The sequence below is a fragment of the Canis lupus genome, chromosome 1 (assembly GCF_048164855.1).
Source record: "Canis lupus baileyi chromosome 1, mCanLup2.hap1, whole genome shotgun sequence".
NCBI classification, from domain to species: Eukaryota; Metazoa; Chordata; class Mammalia; order Carnivora; family Canidae; genus Canis; species Canis lupus.
The window spans coordinates 118411400-118439344 of NC_132838.1; the positions used below are offsets into that span (position 1 = coordinate 118411400).

General features: G+C 56.2%; 1 protein-coding gene across 1 annotated transcript; it reads right to left on the reverse strand.

Annotated features, from left to right (window-relative positions):
• Positions 1-151: 151 nt before the first annotated feature.
• On the reverse strand, positions 152-26163 carry GPI (glucose-6-phosphate isomerase). Its single transcript, XM_072781594.1, has 18 exons — positions 25927-26163; positions 24907-24997; positions 24503-24571; positions 22971-23090; positions 18822-18905; positions 18560-18706; positions 17719-17790; positions 17179-17223; positions 15848-15901; positions 4450-4510; positions 3995-4038; positions 3733-3885; positions 2509-2638; positions 2306-2382; positions 1122-1250; positions 823-898; positions 671-737; positions 152-558 (listed from the first exon to the last, which is right to left on the reverse strand). The coding sequence occupies exons 1-18, from the start codon at positions 26046-26048 to the stop codon at positions 423-425; spliced, it is 1677 nt and encodes a 558-aa protein (XP_072637695.1). The 5' UTR covers positions 26049-26163; the 3' UTR covers positions 152-422.
• Between the last annotated feature and the right edge of the window lie 1782 nt (positions 26164-27945).

The window sequence follows — 27945 nt, forward strand, 5'->3', positions numbered from 1 at the left end:
CCCCCTCCACTCTCTCCTCAAAGGAGCATCCTCCATTCTGGACCTACTCACCACTTACAGTCAGGCCTCCATCAAGGCACATCTCTCCTACTGGGCACCTAACTCGCGTAGAGCACTACTTCTGGAGATGAGAAGAGGCTGAGCCTACAACCTCCTTTGTGGCATCTTTATTTTTCTATCTGGTACACGAACAAAGCGAACACGGTCAGAAATATCAGCTGCACTGGAACACTTCAGCCAATCGTAAAACAGAGGGCACATGGACATGGATGGGCAGGGGTGGCAATTCCAGACCGGCTTCCCCCAAAGGGCTTGTGCTCCAAGCCCGAAACCAGAGGGTGCTCTGGGAAAGACTATGCAGCGCATCTCTGGTGAGGAGAGATAAGGACCAGTTACAACAGGGACTGCAGCCGGGCATGAGTTTATTGGCTTCTGGCCTCACGCTCCTGCTTGATGAAGTTGATTAGCCCGTTCGTGGAAGAGTCGTGAGAGGTGACTGGGCTACTGCCATCAAGTTCAGGCTCAATTTTCTTGGCCAGCTGCTTTCCCAGCTCCACCCTGCCAGGACAACGAACAAGAATTGTAAGAGGAAGGTTCCAGCATTGCTAGTGAAATCCACAAGCCAACCCACAGGCATGCTCTACCCTCCCCTTGAGGAGCAGCAACTCACCCCCACTGGTCAAAGCTGTTGATGTCCCAGATGACACCCTGAACGAAGATCTTGTGCTCGTACATGGCTATAGAGGTGGCAGATGGGGCACATTAGGGCTCGACCAGCCTTATCCAACCTACCCCAGGCCAGGACCTTCCCTGCTCACTCACCAATCAAGGCTCCCAGAATGAATGGCGTGAGCTTGGTGAACACAATAGAGTTTGTTGGGCGATTTCCTTCAAAGACCTTCAGAAAACACCCAGGAATGTCCCCTGGTTAGTCAGAATCCCCCAATCCTCAGAAGGGATGTGCACCCTGCCCCAGAGGCTGGGATATGCAGATCTGTAGGGAGAGTCCCTCTTACCGCGTAGGAGGGGCCAGGCACGCCATAAATCCCTACCCTGACCCCATAACTTTATCTTTCCAATGCCAGGATGCCATCCAAAGACACTTTAGAAGAAGTGCTGACCTTGTGTGGCAACAGCTTCTCTAAGTCCTCTGGACTCTTTCCTGCGGCCTGCAGCTCCTTCCGGGCCTCCTCTGTCGACTTCCCCTTCATCAGGGCCTCAGTTTGGGCCAAAAAGTTGGCCAGGAGGATCTGACAAGAGAGACACCCAGTTCCACTTGGAAGTACTGACTGAGCTTCAGGTAGAGGGGCAGGACTTCCCAGCTGCGGTTAGTTCCAGCTTAGGTCAGGCTGCTGGCCCCCCATGTAGAGTTCAAGTGGAGCTGGGGAGGTGGGGGGGGGGATGACGATGGCAAGTCACATCGGGTGACATAGCAAAGCAGGTAACAACAGTAACTCCCCTTCAAGGAATACCTGTGACTTGCCAAAGACCCTGCTAAGAAATTAGCATTATTCTTTTCTTTTTCTTTTTCTTTTTTAAAGAATTTATTTGAGAGGGAGAGAGAGAAAATCCCAAGCAGACACCTCACAGAGCAGAGCCTGACTCGGGGCTCGATCTTATACCCCGAGATCATGACCCGAGCCCAAACCAAGAGTCGGATGCTCAACCGACTTCCCATTTGCTGCTGTGGTAAGCACGATCATGGCTCCATGCCCTTAGGTGGGCCTAATACAATCACGTGCCCTTAGACACAACGAAGATGACAAATGAGTCGGTCAGAGAGATGCAACAGAAGAGGCAGGACAGAATCGAAGCTAGAGAGCACCGCAGGCCAAGGAGGCTTCTCAAAACCGAGAATGACCCCCAGCTGCCATCAAGGAAACTGGACCTTGGTCCTACCCTCAGCAGAGACGCAGTGGAGGCTGCTGGATTTTGGACGCACAGAAACCAAGATAAAAATTGGGTGTTGTTGGGGATCCCTGGGTGGCTCAGCGGTTTAGCGCCTGCCTTCAGCCCAGGATGTGATCCTGAAGTCCCGGGATCGAGTCCCGCATCAGGCTCCCTGCATGGAGCCTGCTTCTCCCTCTACCTGTGTCTCTGCCTCTCTCTCAATCTGTGTCTCTCATGAATAAATAAATGTAATCTTAAAAAAAAATTGGGTGTTGTTTTAAGCCACTGAGTCTGTGCAATTTATTACACAAGAATAGATAACTAGTGTTAGCTCCCGGCTAATGCATCGGCTCTTCAATAGTCTGCGTGTAATGTGTGTGAGAAAGTGTGAGGAGAGGCTGGACCGGGCTCTTACCTTGTGATGCAAACCCTTCCTTATCGGGTGCTGGGTCTGGACCGGGATGAGGAAGTCACAGGGTATCATCTTGGTGCCTGTAAAGGGCACAGTGGTCACCCAAGCGCCTACCCCAGCCCATGGGAGCCACCTGCGAGAAAAGTCTCTGCGGGCAGCGCACCACGTCCACTGCAGCACCCCTGCCCAGGCCAGACGGGCCCTACCTTGGTGGATGAGCTGATAGAAGGCATGCTGGCCATTGGTCCCTGGCTCCCCCCACACGATGGGGCCCGTCTGGTGGTCCACACGAGTGCCGGACTTGGTGATGTACTTCCCGTTGGACTCCATGTCACCCTGGAACAGGGACAGAAGCCCAGGCCTCTATCTGTAAGTCCTGCTTTGCTTCATGCACCGTGTCCAAATCCTGCCTAGGATGCACCAAGCGTACCTGCCCCCTGCCCTGGGGGTGTCCACAGGCATGACCCTTTTATCTCCCCTCACCTGTGAGGACACAGGCTTGTCGCTTTCTGGCTTAGGCCACTGCAGGAAGGACCCATGGCCAGAAGGTGGATATGGAGGTCTGAGGAGAACCTCCCTAAGAGCAGAAATCAGTCACAGTATCTTTAACTGATATCTTTTTTCTAAGTTTATTTATTTAAGTAATCTTTACACCTCATGTGGGGCTCGAACTCATGACCCTGAGATCAAGAGTCGCCTGCTCTTCTGACCGAGCCAGCCAGGTGCCCCTCTTTAACTGATGTCTCAAGGGAAAGGCTGGCTGGGGTCCAGGGTGTACAGCCTCTGAAGTCTGTCCCGCCAACAAGATGCTGGGCTGTGGGGAGCCCTGGCCCCCTCTTCTGTCACCTTCAGGTGTTGGTGCAAGTCCGCTGTGCCTGCCCAAGGGCTGCAGGGCAAAACTAGGGTCGTGCTAAAGAAACCAGGGACATATGGGGAAGGGCTGCCTGAAACAGAATCTGGACTAAGAGAGGGGCTGCTTGGTCCCCAGGGGTTCTGAAGATTTGAAGGGGTGCAGAGGGCAGGAGTAGCTCAAAGAGGCACCACAGACTGGCTGTGAATTTGCCTCTCTGGAGGGACAAAGGCAGTACAAGCCCCAGGGGTGCCAGCTGGTGGCCCTGCCCTACCACAGGCACACAGAATGGTGGCCAAGGAAGAAATGACCCAGCAATGACCCAGGCTGAGCCAAGCCAGGGCCTCACCGCCCACCACCATAACCAGTCATGCCCCTCCCGTTAGTCAACCTCCGCTAACACGCATCAAACAGATCCTGGGAACGGAGACCCACCCTGAGACTGGGAACGAAAGTGGGCCTTGGCCATGCCCAAGTCGGGGGAAAAGCCACTAGAGGGACAGGAAGCCGGGCACCTGGGCTCCTGGGGCTCCCAGACCCCCCACAGGCTGGCTCCAAGGCCGGGCCCAGCAGCTGGTACCTGCTGGAAGTAGGCAGCAAAGCGGTGCAGGTACTGGTCGTAGGGCAGCATGGCCTGCGTCTCACACCCAAAGCAGTTGATGTACCAGATGCCCAGCAGAGCCAGCAGGACAGGGGCGTTCTTCTCCAGGGGCGTCGTACGGAAGTGCTGGTCCTAAAACCACAGCAGCGTAGGTGGGAGCTGAGCAGCTGCCCGGGAGGGAAGGAAGGGGGGAGCTGGACCAACCAAGTGTCTGGCAGAGAGCGTAAGCCTCAGCACTTACCATCCAGTGAGCCCCTGAGAGCAGCTGCTCGAAGTTGTCAAATCCTGCGACACAAAAGCAGCATCAACAGAAACGGTCATGCCTAGTGCCCTCGTGGCAGTGGACACAGCTTCTTCTGGAACCACGGAGAGGCTGATGTGCGGCCAGAAGAAACAGGACCTGGGAAGACTTGGGCCTACAGAAAGCCTCTCTAACCAGAGTCGGCCCTGACGCAAAGGCAGATCTAACCTCACCTACCGTGGGAACAACAGGACAGCAGCTGGGAGGGGTAGAGAGACAGACCAATCTGCGAACCCCAGAGAAAAGTCAGGCCTGCCCTCCTGACCTGAAAGAAATGATCCAGCCAAGGGCGGAGAGGCCGGCGGCCTATGGGGTCAGAAAGGTGTTCAGGGACAGGAGCCGCCCACCCGACCGTAGACTACAGCACGGTCTCCCAAAGACCAAAACACACTCACCCACGTGCAGTGCAATGGAGAGTCCAATGGCTGACCACAGCGAGTAGCGTCCTCCCACCCACTAGGAGAGACAGGAAAAGGTGCTGAAGAAGGGTCGGCACACCCCGCCCCCCTCCCTCCTGCCACAAAACTTGCCCCCGGGAGCAGTGCTCTTCCACAGGTGCAGCATGGAGGGCCTGGGCCCAACCCACCTCTGGGAAGCAAGACAGCAGGCCAGGCGCTGGCAACTCTGTGCTGACCAACAGGGAGGCTACGGGGACCGATCAGAGCCACAAGACTCAACTGAAGACCTTACCATGGCTGGCCTTGTCTCCTCAGACAGACAGACAGACACACAGACCCAGCGCCTCATACCTGCGCCAGGCCTGGCCTTCTCCTCAGACACATAGACCGAGCGCCTCATACCTGTGCCAGGCCCGGCCTTCTCCTCAGACAGACCCAACGCCTCATACTTGCGCCAGGCCCGGCCTTCTCCTCAGACACATAGACCGAGCGCCTCATACCTGTGCCAGGCCCGGCCTTCTCCTCAGACAGACAGACCCAGTGCCTCATACCTGCGCCAGGCCCGGCCTTCTCCTCAGACACATAGACCGAGCGCCTCATACCTGTGCCAGGCCCGGCCTTCTCCTCAGACAGACAGACCCAGTGCCTCATACCTGTGCCAGGCCCAGCCTTCTCCTGAGACAGACCCAACGCCTCATACTTGCGCCAGGCCCAGGCTCCTCCTCACACACATAGACCGAGTGCCTCATACCTGTGCCAGGGCCAGCCTTCTCCTCAGACAGATAGACCCAGTGCCTCATACGCATGCCACGTCTGACCTCCTCAGACCCAGCACCTCATACCTGTGCCAGGCCCGGCCTTCTCCTCAGACATACAGACCCAATGCCTCATACTTGCACCAGGCCCAGGCTCCTCCTCTGACAGACAGACCCAGCGCCTCATACCTGTGCCAGGCCCAGATTCCTCCTCAGACACATAGACCGAGGACCTCATACCTGTGCCAGGCCCGGTCTTCTCCTCAAACAGACAGACCAGTGCCTCATACCCACACCAGGTCTGATGTCCTCCTCCGACCCAGCGCGCCTCATACCTGTGCCAGGCCTCGCCTGCCCTCAGACAGACCCAGTGCCTCAGACCTGTATCAGGCCTGGCCTCCTCCTCAGACAGACAGACAGACCCAATGCCTCATACCTGCACCAGGCCTGGCCTCCTCCTCAGACAGACCCAGTGCCTCATACCTGTGCCAGGCCCCATTTCTTCAGACACCGACAGACCTACTACCTCATACCTGTGCCAGGCTGAGTTTCCTCAGAAACAGACCCAGTGCCTCATACCTGTGCCAGGCCCCATTTCTTCAGACACCGACAGACCTACTACCTCATACCTGTGCCAGGCTGAGTTTCCTCAGAAACAGACCCAGTGCCTCATACCTGTGCCAAGCCCCATTTCTTCAGACACCGACAGACCTACTACCTCATACCTGTGCCAGGCTGAGTTTCCTCAGAAACAGACCCAGTGCTTCATACCTGGTACCAGGATCCACTTCCTCAGACACCAACAGACCAGCATCTCATACCTTGCCAGGTCCAGCCCCCTCAGACACTGATAGATCCAGTGCTTCATACCTGTGCCGAAGCATCTTCAAATACTGACAGACCCAGTACCTCATACCTGTGTTTGGTTGTGGCTCTGTGGGACACTGACAGACCTGATGGCTCATACTTGTGCCAGGCCCCACCTCCTCAGACCCTGACAGACCTAGTACCTCATACCTATATGCAGCCTCTTGCACCTGTGCCTGGCCCACCTACCTGGACACTAACAGGTCAGAATCCACCCGTGCCAGGCTCTGCATCCTCAGACTCCCGGACCCAATGCCCCATACCTGTGCGCAAGCACACTTCCTCCAACGATGAAAGCTCCGGCACCTCCTACCTGGGTCCCTGCCTCCTCAGGTACCAACATAGCTGGGCTTGGCCTTGCCCCTTCTGACACTGACAGACCCAGTGCCTCTCAGGCCAGCGACAGGCCCAGGGCTCAGACCTGATAGGTCTTCTCAGCCTCAGCCCCAAGACGTACCTCGTCACACTTGCAGACTCTACTCCGTGTCACCTACATCCTCAGAAATCCATTCCTGGGCTCCTAACGGCTTCTTACGGGGCACCCACCACATTCCCAGCACAGGCGGCAGCAGCAGCCCACGGGCGCTCCCCAGACACGTAAGTGAAGTAATCGTGCCAATAAACGTGGAGTGAGATTCGGGGCTTGGGAGAAAGGCACTGCGGCAGTGCGCTCAATGGCAAAGCGACCCCGAAGCGACCCCGAGGAGTGCTGGAGCGCGGATCTCAAGAACGAGCGGCCGCTCCCAGAAAAGCATGGGGGGGGGGGGGGAGCATCCTAGAGCCAGCACAGCACGGGCGCACGTCCTGCGGCAAGAGCAGCCTTTCTCAATAGCGAGAGGATGAGGCCCCCCAGAAAATGCTTTAAGTGGCTTCAAGAAGCGAAATGAAATTCTCCCAAGGAGGCTCCAAGTCACTGCCCTCCCAGAAGCCGGGAAGAGAGGCCGATCTTGGGGCATTAGGGCTTCATTCTCTACCAGAAGCCCATTGAGGCAGGTTGGGCAAGAGGAACCACAGCACATTCCAGATGAAGGAAGGAGGGGGAGCTGGGAGGCAATGCTGGAGAACGAGGCAGGGAGCCCCAGGGGTCATCAGGAACACGAGGCTACCCTGGACGGGGAAGGCGGACGACGGACTCCGGAGCTTCAGGCAGACAGGATGAAGGGAAAGAACGAGAGAACGAAGTGTGGCCCAGAGGTTTCTGGCTGGGGGCAGGAGATGAATGGCGGGGCCCTTCACCTGGAAGGAGTCCAGGTGTGGGGGGACCTTACCACACAGACGCAGTCCCAGGAGCCTGACATAGGCTCGCAGGTCTCACCAAACAGACTCAGTTCTAGAAACTGGACTGGCAAGCTGACTCTGGCTGCACCCAGGTCCTTAGACTTCACTCTGGGAAGCCCAGCAATGGCGGCGTCTCACCTGAGCCTGAGGCCCCCACCCACAGACACGGCCTCCAGAACTCCCTCGACCAGCAGCGGCCCTTTCAGATCCCCCCTGGAGAGACGTGGCTCCTCAGTCTGCCCGGCATTCCGGGCCTCACTTTCACCGGTTATAACCTCCTTTCCAAAAAAAAAAAAAAAAAAAACCTCCTTTCCTCCTCACCTCAGTGACTCAGACCGTCTGCCACCCAGACCGCCACAGACCACACGTCGGCCCGGCGACAGGGTCCCAGGCCTCTGCACAACCAGGGGCTCCGCCCGTCACGCCTGACCAGGGTACTGAGCAGCTCCGGCCTAAGGCACTGTCTCACGTGATCCTAAGGGTTCTCGAGGCCTCCCCAGGCGGGCCCCGGTCCACGTGCCTACGAGGACTGGGGCCTTCCCTTGCGGACAGCCCACGCCTGGCCCTGCCACCCAGGCCCCTGCCCCGCCACACCCGTTACGCGTGCCTGGGCTAGAGCGTTACCTATTCATTTCACCCAACAAGCCCAGGGATGCCAACCTGTACCTGAACCCAGGGACAGAACCCACGGAAGGCCCCACTTATACACCCCACGTGACTCTACGTTCCTGGACTCCCGACAAAGCCGACACGGAGGGCTTCGCCTGCGAGGTCAGCTCTGCCTCCCCGTGTCCTCCAGGACCTGCCTGCGGGGTCACACGCCTGTCAAGGGCGGGCTCCTCACGGCTTGGGATGCCCCGGGCTCCGCAGACCTGTCTGTACCTGACCCGACTCCTCACACCTCAACCGACACACCCAGGCCCCCCCGCCCCCACCGAGCCCCGCTCAGACTCCGCACACCTTCCGGAGAGACCCAGCGCTGACAGGCCCGACCTCAGCCCCAGCCCTCACCTGAGAAAGGCAGCTCTTCGCCAGTCTGACGTGGCTCCTCCCGTCTTGCCGACGGATCAACGCTACCCGCCGCTGCCTGACCTGGCACCGGCACCTCGCTGGGCGGCCTCAGCTCCGCGACACAAGTACCTCCGCACCTGTGCCCTAGAGACCCCCGACCCCGCGGCAATGTGCTTCTCCCACCCTGGGGCGAACCGGCTCTCCAAGCCTCCCCTCTCAACCCTAAGACCTGGGTCAGCGCACCTGAGCAGAACCATGTTCCAGGGACTTCGCCAACAAGACCCAGGTAGGGATCTCTGGCTCCAAAGGCCGTGCCCGAGAGCCACGGCGTCACGTCGAGCTTAGGCCTCACAGGCCTCCTCTGAGCCCACAGGGTCTGCCCACTGAAGACCCCAGTGCTGCGGGGGCTCGCCCCGCCCAGGCCTAACCACAGAGGTCCAAGCGCACGTGCCTTTGCCTGAATCCAACACCTAAAAGCCAATCCACCTGCGTCAGGCCTCCTCAGACCACCCGGCAGCCCGCTCGGCCTCTGCGCTACACCTCACTTCCCTACCTCAACCCTAACCCCCTCAGGTCTCTCCATTACGCTTGGCCAGGTGCCTCCTGGCCTCTGACCCTGGCGCCTCGGAGCACATCTGCGAGGCCAACTCCACCTGCCTCTGCTTGACCCTGGGTCCTGGGCCCACACCTGGCCGGGCAGTGCTGCCCACCGTACAGGCCTGTGGCTCCTCATGGTGCAGTTGGGGGGCCAGCGCTACCTGCCGACACGGGACCCTGGCTCCTCATGCTGTACCTAGCAGGCGAGTTCCACCTACCTGTGCTTGACCCTGGCTCCTCAGGCCTCACCTGGAAGGCCAGTTCTACCTACCTGTGCCTTACCTTAGCTCCTCAGATCCTATCTGCTGGGCCATTTCTACCTACCTGTGCTTGACCCTGGGTCCACAGACCATACCTGGAGGGCTACTCCTACCTACCTGCGCTTGACCCTGGGTCCACAGACCTTACCTGGAGGGCTACTCCTACCCACCTGCGCTTGACCCTGGGTCCACAGACCATACCTGGAGGGCTACTCCTACCTACCTGCGCTTGACCCTGGGTCCACAGACCATACCTGGAGGGCTACTTCTACCTACCTGCGCTTGACCCTGGGCCCACAGACCATACCTGGAGGGCTACTTCTACCTACCTGCGCTTGACCCTGGGTCCACAGACCATACCTGGAGGGCTACTTCTACCTACCTGCGCTTGACCCTGGGTCCACAGACCATACCTGGAGGGCTACTTCTACCTACCTGCGCTTGACCCTGGGTCCACAGACCATACCTGGAGGGCTACTTCTACCTACCTGTGCTTGATCCTGGGTCCAGAGACCATACCTGGCTAGCCACAGCTACCTACCTGTCTCTGACTCCAGCTCCTCTAACCATACCTACTGGGACAGTTCTGCCTACCTGTGCTTGACCTTGGCTACTCAGACCATACCTGGTGGGCCAGTTCTACCTACCTGTAGGTACACCACCCCTGGCAAGCCAGATCTGCTTACCTGTGCTTGACCCCAGTTCCTCAGACGTTACCTGACAGGCCAATTAACCTATCCATGCTTGACCCTGGCTCCTGATAGACCAATTCTCCTGAGAGATACACTGATAGACCAAGTCCTCCCAACTGTACTTTGGTTCCTCAGACCACACTTGGCCATCTAGTTCTGCCTACCTGTGCTTGACCGTGGTTCCTCAGCCTTTACCTGACTGATCAGTTCTACGTACCTGTGCTTGATCCTGGCTCCTCAGACCACACCTAGGGTCCAGTTCTACGTACCTGTACTTGATCCTGGCCCCTCAGACCGCACCTAGCAAGCCAGATCCACCTACCTATGCTCGACCTTGGCTCCTCAGACTTTACCTGACAGGCCAGTTCTACCTACCTGTGCTTGATCCTGGCTCCTCAGACCACATCTGGTGGGCCAGTTCTACCTACCTGTGATTAACCCTGGTTCCTCAGACCTCACCTGAAAGCCAGATCTGCCTACCTGTGCTTGACCTCAGTTCCTCAGACTTTACCTGATAAGCCAGTTCTACCTACCTGTGCCTGACCCTGGCTCCTCATGCCTCACCTGGCAAACCAGAACCACCTACCTGTGCTTGAACTTGGCTCCTCAGCCTTCACCTGACAGATCAGTTCTACCTACCGGTGCTCGACCCTGGCTCCTCAGATCCCATCTGGTGGGCCAGTTCTACCCATCTGTTCTTGACCCTGGTTCCTCAGAGCTCACCAGGAAAGCCAAATCTTCCTACTTGTACTTGACTCCAGTTCCTCAGACTTTACCTGATAGGCTAATTCACTTACCTATGCTTGACTTTGGCTACTCACATCATACCTGACAGTCCAGATCTACGTACCTGTCCTTGATTCGGGTTCCTCAGACCTCACCTGGCAGGCCAGATCTACCCACCTGTGCTTGACCTTGGCTCTTCAGACCTTACCTGGTAAGCCAGTTCTACCTACCTGTGCTTGACTGTGGTTCCTCAGACCTCACCTAGCAAGCCAGATGCCTACCTGTGCTGATTTCAGTTCCTCAGACTTCACCTGATAGGCTAGTTCTACCTACCTGCGCTTGACCCTGGCTCCTCAGACCTCCTTTGGCAAGCCAGATATGCCTACCTGTGCTTGATCTTGGCTCCTCAGACCACACTTGGTGGGTTAGTTCTACCTACCTGTGCTTGACTCTGGTTCCTCAGGCCTCACCTGGTGGGCCACCTCTACCTACCTATGCTTGACCCTGGTTCCTCGGATCATACCTTGTGGTCCAATTCTACCTACCTGTGCTTGACCCTGGTTCCTCAGACCTTACCTGGCAGACCAGCTCTGCCTCCCTGTGCTGTATATTGGCTCCTCAGACCGTACCTGGCAGGCCAGTTCTACCTACCTATGCTTGACCTTGGTTCATCAGACCTTACCCATGCCAGCTCTGCCTACCTGTTCTTAACCTTGGCTCTTCAGACCTTATCTAGTGAGCCAGATCCACCTACCTGTGCTCGACCCTGGCTCCTCAGCCTTCACAGACAGGTCAGTTCTACCTACCTGTACTTGACCCTGGCTCCTCAGGCCTCACCTGGTGGGCCAGTTGTACCCACCTATGCTTGACCCCGGTTCCTCCGACCTCACTTATCAGGCCAACTCTGCCTACCTGTGCTTGACCTTGCTTCTTCAGACTTCACTTGGTGGGCAAGTTCTACCTACCTGTGCTTGACCCTGGCTCCTCCAACCACACCTGGCAGGCCAGATCTACCTACCTGTGCTTGACCTTGGTTCTTCAGATCTTATCTGGTGAGCCAGTTCTACCTACCTGTGCTTAACACTGGGTCATCAGACCTTACCGAGGCCAGCTCTGCCTACCTGTGCTTGACCCTAGCTCTTCCAACCACCCCTGGCAGGCCAGATCTACCTACCTGTGCTTGACCATAGCTCCTCAGACCTTTCCTGATGGGCCAGTTGTACCTACCTGTGCTTGACCCTGGCTCCTCCGACCTCACCTGTCAGGCCAGCTCTGCCTACCTGTCTGTGCTTGACCTTGCTTCTTCAGACTTCACCTGGTGGGCGAGTTCTACCTACCTGTGTTTCACCCTGGCTTCTCCTGCCACACCTGGCAGGCCAGATCTACCTACCTGTGCTTGACCTTGGTTCTTCAGACCTTATCTGGTGAGCCAGTTCTACTTACCCATCCTTGACCCTAGCTCCTCAGACCTACCTATGCTTGACCCTGGTTCCTCAGATCATACCTGGTGGGCCAGTTCTACTTACCTGTGCTTGACTCTGGCTTCTCAGACCATACTTTGTGAGCCAGTTCTGCCTACCTGTGTTTGACGCTGACTCCTCAGACTACACCTGGCAGGCCAGATCTACCTACCTGTGCTTGCTCCTGGCTCCTGACACTATACATAATAGGCTAGTTCTGGTTACCTGTATCTCCTCACAGTTGCTTACATCTCATCCAAGTTCGGCTCCTACTTGGGCTCAACTATGACTTTTTAGATCTCATTGGACATACCTAGTGTTATGAACATCCCTGATCTTGGCTCCATAGACCTTACCTGACAAACCCTGCTGTACTCACCTGGGCTTAACTCATACTGGCAGCCCCAAGAATATAAACTCCTACCAGATACAGACTCCGTAGACCTTACCTGAGAAACTCAATTCCATATACCTGTACCTGACCACAACTCATCCGCCTTGCAAGACAGCTCTACAAGATATGTAGAGATGCAGTTCTATCTGCGTACCTTGACCTTAATCTAGAGATCCAGATCTAGTCACTTGTACTCAATACAGGCTCCTGAGATCTCACCTGAGGGACTGAGCCCTCTCCTGATTTCACTTCAGATCCTGAGAGATCATCTAAGAGATAGAGTTCTTTCTAGATCTGCCTCCTTAGGCCTTACCTGACAGATCTGGTCTACCTACCTATATCTAAACTCAACGGTGAGACAAAGTTGAATGAACCTAACCAGGGCTCTTCAGGTCAACTTACCTATGCTCACCCTTGGTTTCATAGATGTTACCTGAAACACTCAGCTCTACCCATCTCAGCTCCTCGGGTTCAGAATACAAACCAGAGCCTGACCTTAGCAATTTAGACCTTACCTGTTCAAGACCCAAAAGTACAAACCTGAATTTCACCTCACCCCTCAAGCCCCACCTGACAGACCTGTGTTCTACATACCTAAGCCAGACATACACCTTCCAGGTGCATGCAGTTTCCCATCACTCCAGCTTTTCAGTCTTTCCCCAGAGGACCCAGGACCACCTCCAGGATCAACCTGGCATCACCAGAACCGCTAGATGTCACCTGAGGACACAGTTCTCACCTGGACCCAATCATGGATTTCTAGTCCTCACTTGTCAGACTCTGCTATGTCTGCCCTTCTCGGCTCCAGTGTCCTAACCTGAACAACCCCCTTCTACATGTGCGTGCCTCATCTTGGCTCCTCAGGTCTCCCTAAGAAACCTAGTTATAAACACTATGTCTGATTCCAGCTCCTAGGACCTCAGGACCTCAGACAAGATCCTACAGGCCACCGCTGGCGGACTCCACTGTCCAAACCTAGCCTGAACAGACACTCCCCTCAGGCCAGACACTCCTGGCTGCTTACCTCAACCTGAGGGAAAACTGGTGGGAACCTCTTGGTGCCTGAGAGACTTGGGCCTCGGACATCTCACCCTGCAGACGTGATTCTCTAAGCCTTTATCTACTCTGAGCCTCTCAGACCACATCTTACCAACGTGGCTTCAGTCCTTCACCTGCCCCCATTCCCTACTCCTCACCTTTTTGTAACTCAGCATATTCCTACTTTTCACTCATCCGGGCCCCTTGGGCCCCACCCCAGCCGGAACCCGGTGCCAGAACCTTGGGCTGGTTGTGGGTCCTCAGAGGCCTCTGCAACCCTGGAGCTTTGCTTATCACACCTGGTCAGGATGCCAAGAGCCAGGTTGCTGACACGGCTCAGGGGACTTACCTAGGTTTGCCTAATTCTGAGTTTTAATCACCTCACCTGTGATCAGACACCCATTACCTGACACTTTGCAGAACCAGTCGGACAGACCCCGATGTAAGCACCTGTCCCACACCAGAGACTTCCAACTCCCAGATCCAGGTTAGTCTCTATACAGGACTCTGGCTCCACAGGCCTTACTTGATAGAACCATCTCGAAATACCTGTGTCTTCCAGAATTCACAGCCCTCATCAGTACCTTTACCTGTCTTGGCTCCTCCTCGGAACTCACTTGTACCTACCTTGGCTCCTCTTCAGACCCCACCAGCCAATGTTAGCTCTCCAGTGACTGCTAGCTCTGGCTGACCCCGAGAACCCCCACAATTCACCATCAGATCTCTGCTTGATCCTGACACGAAGCTACCCCATGAATGACCATAACTGACCAAACCTCACCACTTATATGTCCCCGTGCCAGACTGGCCACGTCTCATCTTACCTCAGAGCCACCACAACATCCCTATGTCTGTCCTGACCCTCCATCTCACCTGAGAGATACTAGCTCCAGAAATTTCACCTGCCCCTGGCTCTTCAGATGTCACCTTCTTGATTTAAAACAATATACACATCCTTAGTGACCCAGACAGGTCCTCCTTCCAGCCACTGCATATGTGGGTATGCCCAGCCCAGGAGGCCGTCACGGAGGCCACCTCAGCCACTCAGGCCTCACTCCCCGGGCCCAGCCCCATGTTCCTGTGCCCAACTGTCATTCCCAGGCCTTACCTGGGAAGCCTAGGCCTCACCCTAAGCCGCACACCCCCCCATCATGTCGGCATGCTGGGCAGTTACGGGCAGTGAAAACCTACACCAGGTTTTGGCTAACAGGAGACCCCCCTCATCCCTGACCACCCACTGTCGAGGCTCCAGATCCCAGAAAAGAGGTAGAAGGTGCCTTTCCTACTTTGAGACATGCAACATTTGTTAGAAGCTGCCCAATCTCTCTCGACCAGGGTTCCTCATCTGAGCCACAGGACGCAGAAAATGATTTGAGTGACTTCTCAATTCTTCCAAGGATGGTACATAATTAGTCCCATTCTAGAAAGAAGTTAACTCATTACACACAACAGATGCCTCAGGGCGTTAGGGCTTTATTTTCTCCCAGACTCCAGGGCCTTTAGGGTTTTCAAAGGCGATTCCAGCTGCCGGTACCACCACCGAGCAAACAGCTTCCAGTCTAAAAGCCTGGAAACAGCCCCAATGGGAACGCCCCCAACTGGACGATGCCCTCGTAGCTGCACCTGCCAGTGTCACGTGTTAGATTAGCGCCCACTGCCCCCACACCGCAGCTCGCGCCCCAAGCGTTCCCTGCATCCCACAGCCGGAGCCCTTCTCCCACCAGGGCCATGCTCAGGCAAGCCGCAAGCAAAGGTCCTGCTCGCTGCTTGGCACCAGCTGTGGCTGGAGCAGAAAGGAGTCCGCGACCACCCGCCGCTAGACCAGCCTGCAGCTCGGCCACTCAGGCATGGTTTGCTCTGCGAGACGCCTGACAAGGGCCCATGCAGGCCCCAGGCCTGGCGCCTCCTCTCTGCCACCTTCCAGCTGCTCCTGACCGGGCCTGCCCCGTCACACCTCCTGCCTCACCCTGCCCCTTGGCCTTTACAGACTGAGGCGGCAGTTCGGAGAAAGGTCATCGCTGAGAATAACTCACAACCTCAGTTTAGTGAAGGCGGGTAGGGGTGGCTCCAGTTACCCCACAGTGGGTGCTGCTGGGCAGGCACCCAGGGGAGTGTTAGCCTGGCCCTGCAAGCTCAGCCCGCCCACGGTGGAAATGGAGCCCTCATCCTGACTTCTAAGCCCTTCCCAGAGCCAGACATGCAGCAGGTACTCAATAAATGTTGACCTGACCTCACAGGCCCCTCATCTGTGGCACGGTGGTCATGCCTTGACATAGGACACATAATTCACCCAGCGCAAGGAAGTGCTTTTACTTACATCCCAGAACTCGAACATGTTTTGAGGGTCAATCCCAAACTCCTTCACTTTGGTCTAAAAGGGGCAAAGGCAGAGAAGCAAGAAAACCTATGTTAGCTGGACGAGAACAGGAGCTCCAGGGTGCCAGGTGTCACACTGTCCAGGCTATGGACAGATGGGGGCAAGGAGGGAGCAGCCTGTCAGTCCAGGACAGGAACCAGCAGCTGCCACCCCCAGAACTGGATATGAGGCTCTCAACTAGCAACAGCAGCGGCCTGGGGCCTGTGAATCCCTCCTGCTGAGGGAGGCTACACACCCAGTGCAATGACCCGGGCCCACAGGCTGCCCTGCAGGAGCTACCTCCTGGACCTGTCGGGGTGCAGACACTGACCTATCCAGAACATATGGGTGACTGAGCCCAGGGCTGGAATCTGAGCAGAGCAGAAGCCACCTCCAGGCCAGGTGTCACACAGCCAAGACACCAGTCCAGCCCTTCCAATATGAGAGGTGGTGACTCTACCCCAGGAAGCCTTTAGGAGATAACCAATCGTACCCCTCAGGGGCTCTGTCCCCCACGCACACAGGGTCAGCACCCCCTTGTGCGGTCCCTAAAGAGGAGACGCCCTACCAGCCAGCATGAGCCCTGGCAGGAGGCAGATAGTGTCGTGAGGTTAGCCAGCCGTAAGATGTCCTCCCGTCTCCCCTCCGTGGACAGGTCAGCACTGGAGGCAGAGGCGGGGGTTGGATGAGATGGGAGGGAGTGGATCGGGACAACCTGAGTGGGGTTCCAGCTCTGACACAGCCCACGACACAGCAAGAGCTTGCCAGGTTTGTTACTCCGGGCTCGCAGCTGCACCCCGCCCCTCTACCCCACCCCATCCCTCGCACAGCCTCAGGCCCGGCGGACTGCGAACTGGCAGGCAGGAGACCGTGTGCTCATCCCGGCCTCACTGACTCATGCGGTCACTGGGCAAAAATCCTTTGCTGGGGCCTAGCCTCCTCATGTAAGAAATGGGATGCACCCCAGCTCCTACCCCATATACCCCATGAGGGGCAAGGCCAGTGGCAAGGTAGTAGAGGCCTGTGGAATGTTCTGGATATCAGTTAGGCCTGCGAGGCGGACACAGCCAACAGGATCCCTCCTTGGAGGTGCAGAGATTTCATGGGAGGATGCAAAGAGGACAGTGTGCAGCTCACATCCCTCACAGCCGACAGATCCTTCTAGGCCATCAGCCGAGCCAAGATCCCCAGACCCGTGAACCACAACCGGACCTGAGTATTCTGATAGGCTGTGCCCTTGACGTGATCTGGGCCCTCCAGGAGGATGTCCAGGAGTCCACACGGGCACTTACCGTGTTGGTAGACAGGGCGACAAAGTGCTTCGCGACTGCAGAAGGCTACAAGAGACACAGCCAGGTTACACCAAGCCATCCTGGGGGGCACCCGAGGGTAGGGAGCCTCCCATCTCTATACCAAGGCCCTGGGTGGGACTGACAATGCCCAGTCCTTGGCCCTGTGGCAGTTAGAAGAGCCCCCTGTCAAGGTCAGGAGGACAGAGGAGTCAGAGCCCATCCTCCCTCACAGGCACACAAGGCCCGGGATCCCTCCCTTGTAAAGTAGGTGTGGCCCGGGGAAGAGGCTCCTCCGGGGCCCGGGGACCTTCAAGTGCCTTCAGCACGTCAGAACAGGTTCTGGCACAACTGACATGTCTGGGACCGGCAGAGCCGAATGTCTTAACTAGAAAGGACAGGCGCCAAGAGAGGTGGCCTCCTGCCGCCAACTTCAGGAGGAGACAGGGCTGCAGCATTAGGCTTGACCACTCAGGTGGGTGGGTGCCCCCCCGCCCACCCCTCCCAGGGCACGCACTGCCCACTGCCCACCCCAGCACTCACATCCTTGGCCGACAGGAGAAACCATTCCTTCGCCGTCTCCGCATTTGTAATGGTCTCCTGGGTGGTAAAGGTCTGCAGCCAGAAAGTACAGCAGTCGGGCCCCAGCTCAGGGTCAGGGTGGCCTGGAGCCAGGGCTCAGTGGCAGAGGCCATGTGGGCGCCTGCTTATCACAACCAGGGACAGTCACCCCATATAACCTCCCCCCACCTGTCCACAAAGCCGGGGGTGGGGGCCTGGAAGTAGCAGTACCATCATCCTGTGATTTCCAGGATTTCACAACCAGAGGAAGAAGAATCCGAGTACAAGCCACGACCCCCACTTGCACCCCACTCCTCCACCAAAGATCAGAGGCCAGAGTATCTTGCAGGAAAGGGGTTGTGGCCATGCCAGGGGCTCCCTTCAGCCCAGGCTGGAATTCTTTTTTTTTTTTTTTTTTTTTTTTCCAGGCTGGAATTCTGAATATTTTATGTGCACTGATGTGAAGTAACAGGGCATAAATAACAACAAAACCCTTACACTGTTCTGGGCATGGCTCTGGGATCAGAAAGGAGCAGATATTAAGCACAGATGCATCAGAAAGACAAGAACAGCTCCAGGCTGGGCAGAGATCCCATAAAATAAAAGGATGTGGCCCTAGGATGAAGGTTCTAACTGACTGATCAGGGCTTCCATCAAGAAGCCTGACAAGGAACAGCCTGAGGGCAGCTGTGCGGACCTGATCCACAAAGCATGGTGCGCTCAGGAGGTCCGGCACCCCGACAGTGGCAAAGCCTCCCCCGCCCCCGTCCCCACCCCCAACACGCACTGGGCTGGGGAGCCAGGCCAGGTCAGAGGCCCGTACCTTGGAGGCAATGATGAACAGAGATGACTCAGGGTTCAGGGCGGCCAGGGTTTTGGAAATGTGGGTCCCGTCGATGTTGGAGACAAACCAGACCCGGGGTCCTCCTGAAGAGTACGGCTTAAGGGCTTCAGTCACCATGAGGGGCCCCTGAGAGGGAGACAGGGCATCAGAACACAAGCTTCCAGGCCCCACAGAGGCCCCACCCTGGAAAACCAAGGCTCTGGGCTGGACCCCCACCCCATCCCAAGGGAGTCCTCCTCACCAGGTCAGAGCCGCCAATGCCGATGTTAATGACGTCCGTGATGGGCTTGCCCGAGTACCCCTTCCACTCACCGCTGCGGACGCGCTGGCACAGAGCAAGGAGATGCGTCAGCCCAAAGCCCCGAGTATAAACTGCTGCTCAAAAGCATCCCTATACCTCAGGCCCAGCGTCCAGGTGCTCGCAGGGGCCTACTGAGACCACACTGGCAGATCCCTGCCACGCTCACCCCCAGCCAGACTCTATTTCATCATTGGCAAAGTAGGGGTCACCCCCACCTCTTCAGAATTCGCAGAACAAGGGTGAACTCCCAGCAGAACCTGACATGTAAGAGACCAAGAGACGTGAAATGCCAGCTACTAGGACTGGTCTGTGCCTGAAGCAGGCTGGGAACACTGCACAGGTGCCCGCACACACTACCTTTCAGAATGAATGAAGGCAAAGCCCAAAACTTTGAGAAATGATTCCTAACCACGCAACCGCCAACAGATGTCCTGCTGGATCTCAGAAGTGTTCACACCAATGACTCTTGTGTTCCTCCCATTCCCCTCATTTTTTTTTTAAGATTTTATTTATTTATGGGATCCCTGGGTGGCGCAGCAGTTTGGCGCCTGCCTTTGGCCCAGGGCGCGATCCTGGAGACCCAGGATCGAATCCCACATCAGGCTCCCGGTGCATGGAGCCTGCTTCTCCCTCTGCCTGTGTCTCTGCCTCTCTCTCTCTCTCTCTGTGACTATCATAAATAAATAAAAATTAAAAAAAAAAAAAATTAAAAAAAAAAAAAGATTTTATTTATTTATTCATGATAGACACACAGAGAGAAAGGCAGAGACACAGGCAGAGGGAGAAGCAGGCTCCTCGCAGGGACCCCGATGTGGGACTCAATCCCAGGACCCTGGGATCACGCCACCAGCTGGAGGCAGACGCTTAACCGCTGACCCAGGCGTCCCTCCCTCCCCTCCTCATTTTGAAAAGGAGTTTCCCTATGTTATTTACTCTACGCCTACCTCACCGCTGTGTGTTGGGTATGCAGCATGTCAATAAATTGTGTAAATAAATTGTTTACTTCACAAGTCTTCACATCAAAAGGAAGTGTGTTTGCGTTGTCTTAAAAGGAAATGCAACTACTATACCTCTCCCGAATTTATGTGATGAGACTCTTGTCTCCTGGCTGATACTGTAAAGGGATATGGCCTTAGAAGGTGAGGAGGACATTCTCCACGTGGAAGGAACATGAATCACTAGGAGCCTGAAGGCAGACTCTGTAGCCAGCTTCTAAGCTGGTTCCCAGTGGTCCTCACCTCTTGGCATTATACTGGTGTCCTTGTGCTGTCCCCTCCTACCTTGATCAGAAGTGACCTGTACAGCCCACAGGGTATTACAGAAATGGCAGATGTAATTTCTCGTGCTAGCTCAAGGTAATAAAGGACCTTATGGCACTCTGTCTTGCTCTCTCTTGGATCACTCATTTGGAGAAATCAGCTGTCTTGTTAGGAGGACACTCAGCCTCTAGAAAGGACCACAAGGTAAGGAGCTAAAGCCTCCCAAATGCCAGCACTAGTTGCTAGTGAGCCATCTTGGACGCAGATCCTCCAGGCTCCAACCATCGAGCCCTCAGGGGAATGCTAACCTTGGCCAAAATCTTGTCTACAGCCTTTGAGGCCAGAAACAGCCAGCACAGCCACTGCAAATCCTGATCCACAGAAGTGTTGATTGTTGCTTATAGACGCTAAGTTTTGGAGCAATTTATTCTACATCGACAGAAAACTAGTATATATATCTTTCCCCAAACCAGTTACATGCAGCAACTTTTTTTTTTTAATAAGGCAATTAATTGCCATGAGAAATTTTCCATCAACGCAGAAATAAAGTTGGTCACTTCTTAATCCTTAACGTCACCATTCAAGTTTTGTTACAATAAAGCATCCCAGAGAAGAAAAATTATAGGTCTTTAATAAGATTATACATACCCTTTATTTGACCAGATGGGGTTTTACGACATGCCAGTTTGCAACTATCATTTTTAACGTATCCTGAACAGCGCGGCAGGTCAATGTAACCACAGCTCCCTAATACCTAGTGGCACCTGAGACTACAACATATGAACATAAACTGATTTTACTAATCAATCCTCTGATAAATGGACTCATGCTGTTTGTTTTTTTAATTAAAAAATAAATATTTTTTAAAGATTTCTAAGTGGGACGCCTGGGTGGCTCAGTGGTTGAGCGTCTGATTCGGCTCAGAGCGTGATCCCGGAGTCTTGGGATGGAGTCCTGCATGGGGCTCTCTGCATAAAGCCTGCTTCTCCTCCCTCTTCTTATGTCTCTGCTTCTCTCTCTGTCTCTCATGAATAAATAAATAAAATCTTAAAAAAAAAAAAAAGGGGGGGGATCCCTGGGTGGCGCAGCGGTTTGGCGCCTGCCTTTGGCCCAGGGCGCGATCCTGCAGACCCGGGATCGAATCCCACATCAGGCTCCTGATGCATGGAGCCTGCTCCTCCCTCTGCCTGTGTCTCTGCCTCTCTCTCTCTCTGTGACTATCATAAATAAATAAATAAATAAAAATTAAAAAAAAAAAAAAAAAGACTTTTAGGTAATCTCTACACCCAACATGGGGCTCAAACTCATGATCCTGAGATCAAGAGTCATATGCTCCAACAACTGGGCCCGAGGGGCGCCCCAGGCTTAGGCTGTTTTTGATTTTTGCCACCATCCTTAAAATCCTGGTGAACATCCTCAACCCAACCTTGGTAAACTTCTAAGAGCCCAGCCATGGAGAGTGCTCCTTACGTGCAACTGCGGCCACTCAGTAGCTTTTTCTGAACTATAAATACCCCATCAGTCTGAGTCAGGTATCCTGCAGCCAGCTGTAAGGGAGGGCTTTCCTGGAAATAGCTTCCCAGACGGCCAGGACCACACTCTCCACACAGCAGACCTAAGAGCACATGCTCGCTGAACAGAACACTGGGCTTCTGACGCACGTTAGCTCCACCACTCACCGCTGATGCCCAGAAAGGCCCTTCCCTACATCCAGAGCCCATCACAAGCACCAACCACTGTTAAGGGATGTTCTGGAATCCAGACTCCCAATGGGATGTCTACCCTTCCTCTCCTTGGAAGTCCCACTCACTTGGCTGTCAGGGCTCCAAGACTGATGGCCAGATCACTCCTGCCATCTGAGTGCCATCTGAAATGGCTCTTAGCCAGAGCAACGCGACTTGGACCTGCCACAGGTGGGGGCCGCCGCTCTCAAGGACAAGCTGATCAGAGCCCAGAATGTCACTCCCAGAGCATGCAGAGCCCATACGTACAACACGCACACACACATACACATCACCCCTGTACCCTACCCTACGCTTGAGGATGTCCACTAACCCTTGCAGAATCACCCCTGGGACAACAGACACTGAGGCAACAGTGGTTGATGTGGGGAAATCTATAGCTGGTCTCTGAGGCAACCCCTACACCCTCACCCCCCAACAGGAAAAGGGGGCACAGTTAAGTGCATCCATCAACATGGACACACAGACATTTCTTACTTATTTCTAAGTATAATCAAGCTACAGAAGAGCAGGTAATAATGAACCCGTGTGCGTACACGTGTGCAGATGTGTTTCAAAGAGACCAATGTACGTATGCATGGCACACGCACAGGAAGCTTTCAGAAGACTTCACAGGAAACGCTGTTATAAACGCTGCCTCTGGAGAGCTGGCTGCGGGCATGATCAAGGAAATGTTAAAACATCAATTTTATTTAGCTCTAGCCTAGAAAAGGAGGGTGGATCACTAAAAAGATCAGAAAAAGCAAAAGAGATAGATAGATAGATAGATGATAGATAGATCAGAAAAAGCAAGTCTCTCCTCCACTATCCCACCACTCTGGGTGGATCACTGCCCTGGCCAGACTTTCCCCACGAGCCACGGGCGTCTAGAGTTCAGCAAGGAGGTTGCTCTGTGGCCGCCAGCCGTAGGTTCCCTCCCCTCAGGGGCAGGGAAATTCCCTCAGAACAAGGGGCGATCACACAGAGCGCCTCCAGTGAGGCCATGGGTCCTCTCCACGCGGAGTGGAGGGGCGGCCCATCAAGGCGCTCAGATTCCCAAAGGCGTGCACACGCACAGCTGAGGGCAAGCCCAGTGCACAGCTGCTTACCTGGCAGAAAGACTTCATCTTCTCCAGGACCCTGTTGACCTCCGGCATCACATCCTTGCCATCCACCAGAATGGGTGTGTTTGACCGGTTCCGCAGGGCCACATGCAGCACCGCCCGATCCTGGAGACGACAGTCAGTGTGGGAAGACCCTCACCCAGGGCAGCCACGCCAGCCGGGGAGGGTCGGGAGTCAGCCCTTCCTCTGCTGGATCCACCAGCCCCGAGGCCTGGTAACAACACCTGGTACTGAGAATCCACCGTGTGCTTATGGGAGCAGGGGGCAGGCACCCCAGGACCTACAGGAGGCAGGGCACGTGCCACTGCCTTTTGTGCTGACAGCCACAGGGGAGGGAGCCCAGGAGAAGCTCAGCACAAGGCCAGGGGGCCCCTAGGTGTTCAGGGCATGAGAAGCCAAGAAAAGAGGACCAGAGTGAACAAAGGCAGAGAATGGTGACACTACAGGGCAGACACAAACAATAAATGGCTTCAGAGCACCAGGGCTCATTAAGGGCAGTCTCATCTTCTCCAGGAGAGTACACCTGGCACCTTCTAAAAAGCACCCCCAGCCCCTTGGATGTGGAGCAAAGCAGGCAACTCAAATGTCCCTCATCAATGAGCCCCATGATGCGAACTGCCAGAAACCACAGGCCTGTGACAGGTGTCCAGAAGCTGGCCTCGTCGTGTGAGAGCAACAGTCCCATCAAGCTGAAGCCAGCAGAAGGGCCCTTGAAGGAAACAAGTCTCAAGAGCCCAGGTGGGTAGGCAAGGGATGGTGTCTGGACTCCAAACTAAGGGGAGGCCCACTAAGGGGGAGAGCTTCATGCCACTCTGCCCACCCCCTGCCCAACCTCACTCCTGCCTCACGTTCCATAGGAGAACGCGCTCCTCCAGGAAGCCCTCGACTGCAGCCTCGCTCAGCCTAGCCCAGCAGCGAGATAGGCTGAGTGTGAAACCTGTCTCTTACAGATGCGACGTCTTAGATAAGTGACTTGCCCTCTGAGCCTCGGCTACCTCGTGTGTAAAAGGAGGATGCCAACCCTGTGAGGAAGAGACTCTGAGCGCTGGGTGATTATCACACCTCCAGGCTTCCACAGCAATCAGGAACAGGGCCCGCAAGCCCTGGCCTTCCCGCTGCTTCTTACCGACTCCTACCACTGAGGAAGCTGGGCTTATGTCCAAATTCCTGTCTTCACTAATAAAACTGACAGCAAAGACAGATCAGAGTTAAGTTCTCTAAAGCAGAGTAGCCTGGAGAAGCTGCCTTCCTGCAGGCTGGAGACGTCCTCCCCCTAGGCAGACCCCAGGAGCCATTCTGGGCTCACCAGATCCACACAGCCAGTCCCAGGGACGATGCACCCCACCCGCCGCCCTGCAACCCACTCAAGGAAATAGGCTCTCGTGCCCCTTGTGAAGCAAAGATGTTGCTTAAGAGGAGTGGTGAAGACACAGTGTGATGCTATCAGCCAGATGGACTCCAGAGGGAAGGAAGAGGCCCTGGAGGGTATGCAGTCTGCTGTCCCCAGGCCAGCTCACCTCCGTGAAGTTGATCTTCTCGCCACTGAACATGCGCTCCCGGGCAGCCTCCACACCCCTGGACTTGGCCTGTGAAGAGGAGATACTAAGGCTTGATCCTGTCCACACTGGCGACCACGAGCCCAAGCCACCAAGCTCTGGGCTGGATGCAGCACCCAGTGGGCCTGACAGGTGGCTGCAGCCTGGTGCCCTCCCCCACCGTCTGTGCAGGAGCCCCTGGGCGGCTGCTCCGATCCTGAGCCAGGGGGCAGGAGCCCAGAGCCTTAAACGTCGGCACAGAGGCACGAACTGAGGTTCACTGAGAGGAGGAAATAAAGCTGCTCAAGCACCCGGGGGCTCCCAGGAGGCCAGCTTGCCTGCCAAGCCATGGGTCACAGGTCAAGCCCCTCAAGGCACAACATTACCAGGTCCACCAGCATCTGCATCACGGTGTCGGTCACAAGGTTCTTGGAGTAATCCACCAGAATATGCCCATGGTTGGTGTTCAGGTTCAAGCTGCAAAAGGACGGCAGAAGCCAATGACCACACCCCAGCTCTCCCCAACCTATTCCCTGACCAGCGCTGCGGACAGGGAAAAAAAAAAACAAAAAAACACCCTCCTTGAGCCACGCCCCAAAAAAAGCCTCAGCTGCTCTGCACAGCGGTGGTGTCTGTCACCGTCTGCCCCCCAGGCTGACCTGCAGCAGCAGCAGCAGCAGCACAGTGACCCGGACCATGGTCACGGAAGGGAGGCGCAGACCCTTCCCGAGGAGCCATTTCTCTGCAAGAACCGGGAAGACAACCCGGGGGCCCTGCTCCCGCCTGGCCTGGCGGGGGGGGTGGGGGGGGGACCGTTCATTCCCTCCCAGAGCTTCCACCCGGCGGCGGCGACTCTCGGGGAAGGCCTCGGAAGGCAGGGCTGGCCATGGGGCCTTCCAGTCCGGAGCCGCAGACCTCCCCGCGCCGGTCCCCAGAGCACCCCGAGATTCCTGCCCCCCGCCCCCCCCCGCGCCAAGATTTCCTCCACCGGGTCCCGTTGCATTTCCTGGTCGCCGTCCGTCTCCACGCAGAGCCTCTTTCGCAGAACTCACGCCCCCACATCTGCATCCTCCCCGCAAGCCCCGCAGGCCCGCGCACCCCGATCGCACCCGCGGGGGGGCCCTGCCCACAGCCGCGGGGGGGCCCCTTCTCAAATGGGGGGTTGGGGGGGCGACGGCCCCGCGGAGGAGCCCGCTTCGTGACTAAGCAGCCCGGGCTCCGAGCCTCCGGCGAGCGCGCGGCCCCCAGAACCTCCTTCAAGGAGGCGTCAAGGACGAACCGAGGCCTGGGCCGGGCCCCGAGGCGTGGCCGGGGGCGGCCGGGGACCTCCCCCCGCAGGGCCCCGGGGACCCCCGAGCGCGCCGCCGGCCTGCCCCGCCGCCCCGCCTGCGCCCCGGGGCGCGCACCTGAAGCGGTTGAAGCGTTCCTTGTCCCCCTCGAAAAGGCGGCGCAGGTTGAGGTCAGAGCCCTGCTCGCGATGCCACTTCTGCAGCTTCTGGAACTGCGGGCTCTGGGTGAGCGCGGCCATGGCGAGGGCAGCGGGGCGCACGGGCTCCGACCGGCTCGCGGGAGGAAGAGGGGCGGGCGGCGCGGCTGGCGGGGGCCCCGAGCAAGGCGGCCTTTATGGCGCAGGCGCGGCGCCCGCCCCGCCCCCGCCCTCGCCCCGCCCCCCGCCCCGCCCCCCGCCGTCCGCGCCCTCGGGGCGACCTTGGCGGCGGCGGCGGCGGCGGCGGCGGCTCCCGGGCCTTAGCTGGTCCCTCCCTGCAGCGGGTCCCCGTCCGCCTGGCGCTGACTGCGGTGAAGCGGCCGAGCTCCCCACGCCCGGGCCTGCTCCCTTCGGCCGTTCGTTCACGCCACACCTTGCACGTCCCGGGTCGTGCTCCGGCGTCGCGGGTACAGCGTGGTGAATAAAGCATCGGTGGCTCCGGGGCTCCTAAGTGCTACGGAGGAAAGGGAAGCTGCAAAGGGTGCCCGGCATTGGCGTTGCAATGTTGAATAGAACGGCCACGGGAGGGGCGCCTGGGTGGCTCAGCGGCTGATCATCTGCCTTTGGCTCAGGGCGTGATTCCGGGGTGCCAGGATCGGATCCTGCACGGGGCTCTCCACAGGGAGCCCGCTTCTCCCTCTCTGCCTGCCTGTCTTTTATTTATTTATTCATGAGAGACACTGGCAGAGGAAGAAGCGGGCCCCATGCAGGGAGCCCGACGTGGGGCTCGATCCTGGGCCTCCAGGACCACGCCCTGGGCTGAAGGCAGGCACTAAACCGCTGAGCCACCCGGGCTGCCCAAATAAATAAAATCTTTAAAAAAAGAAATGGCCAAGGGAGGCGCTCCTGGGTGGCTCAGTTCAGCATCTGCCTCTGGCTTGGGTCACGACCCTAGGGTGCTGGGATCCATCAAGCCCCTCATCAGCCCCTCATCATCTCTTTGCTCAGCGAGGAGCCTGCTTCTCCTTCTGCCCGCCACTCCCCCTGCTTGTTCTCAATCTCTGTCAAATAAAAAATCTGTAAAAAAAAAAAAAAAAAAAAAAGGAATGGCCAAGGGGAATGACTAATGAGGTGACTGTTCAGGCAAAGGGAAGAACCACTGGAGAATTCTAGGGCGAACATACTTAGGTGTTCCAGAAGAGGAAGGAGGCACGTGTGACTGGAGTGGAGTGAATAAAAGAAAGAGACATAACTTGGGGTCAGTGAGCAAAGGAAAACAACAAAACACGTACAACTTGTAAGTCCTTGTGAAGACTCTGGTTTTCTGTGCGACAGGAAGCCATGGAAGGGTTCTAAGCGGTGGAAGGACATCATCTGAGAAGCTTTACAAAGGATCAGACCCATAGTGTAGCAGGAATGGAAGGAAGGACTGCAAACAGGAGGCTATTGCATGGATGTAGGCCCGGGATGAAGGTGACTTGGGTCGGGGTAGGGGAGCTGGGCGTGGTGACCTGGACACACCCAGTGAAGAGCCGAGAGACAGAAAAAGAACACTCAAGGGTTGGGACGCCTGGGTGGCCCAACAGTTGAGTGTCTGCCTTTGGCTCAGGCGGTGATCCCAGAATCCAGGATCGAGTCCCACATCTGGCTCCCTGCGAAGAGTGTGTTTCTCCCTCTGCCTGGATCTCTGCCTCTCTCTGTCTCTCATGAATGAATAAATAATCTTAACATTTCCCAGTCTAAAAAAAAAAAAAAAAGAAGAAGAAGAAAGAAAGAACAGTCAAGGGTAACATCCAGCTTTTAACCCAAGTTCCTGGAAAAAAACGGAAGTGTCCTCACATCTTGGAGAGATGAAAGTTTGGGGGCAGGGGGCAGATCACAAACCCTTTTAGACATCCAAGTGTAGCTGTTGAGCTGGGTGTTGCTGACTGGAGTGTGGGGAGAGAAGGTTCGAGCTGGAGGAAAAATTTGGGAGTCGTCAGTGAATAGACTGCATTTG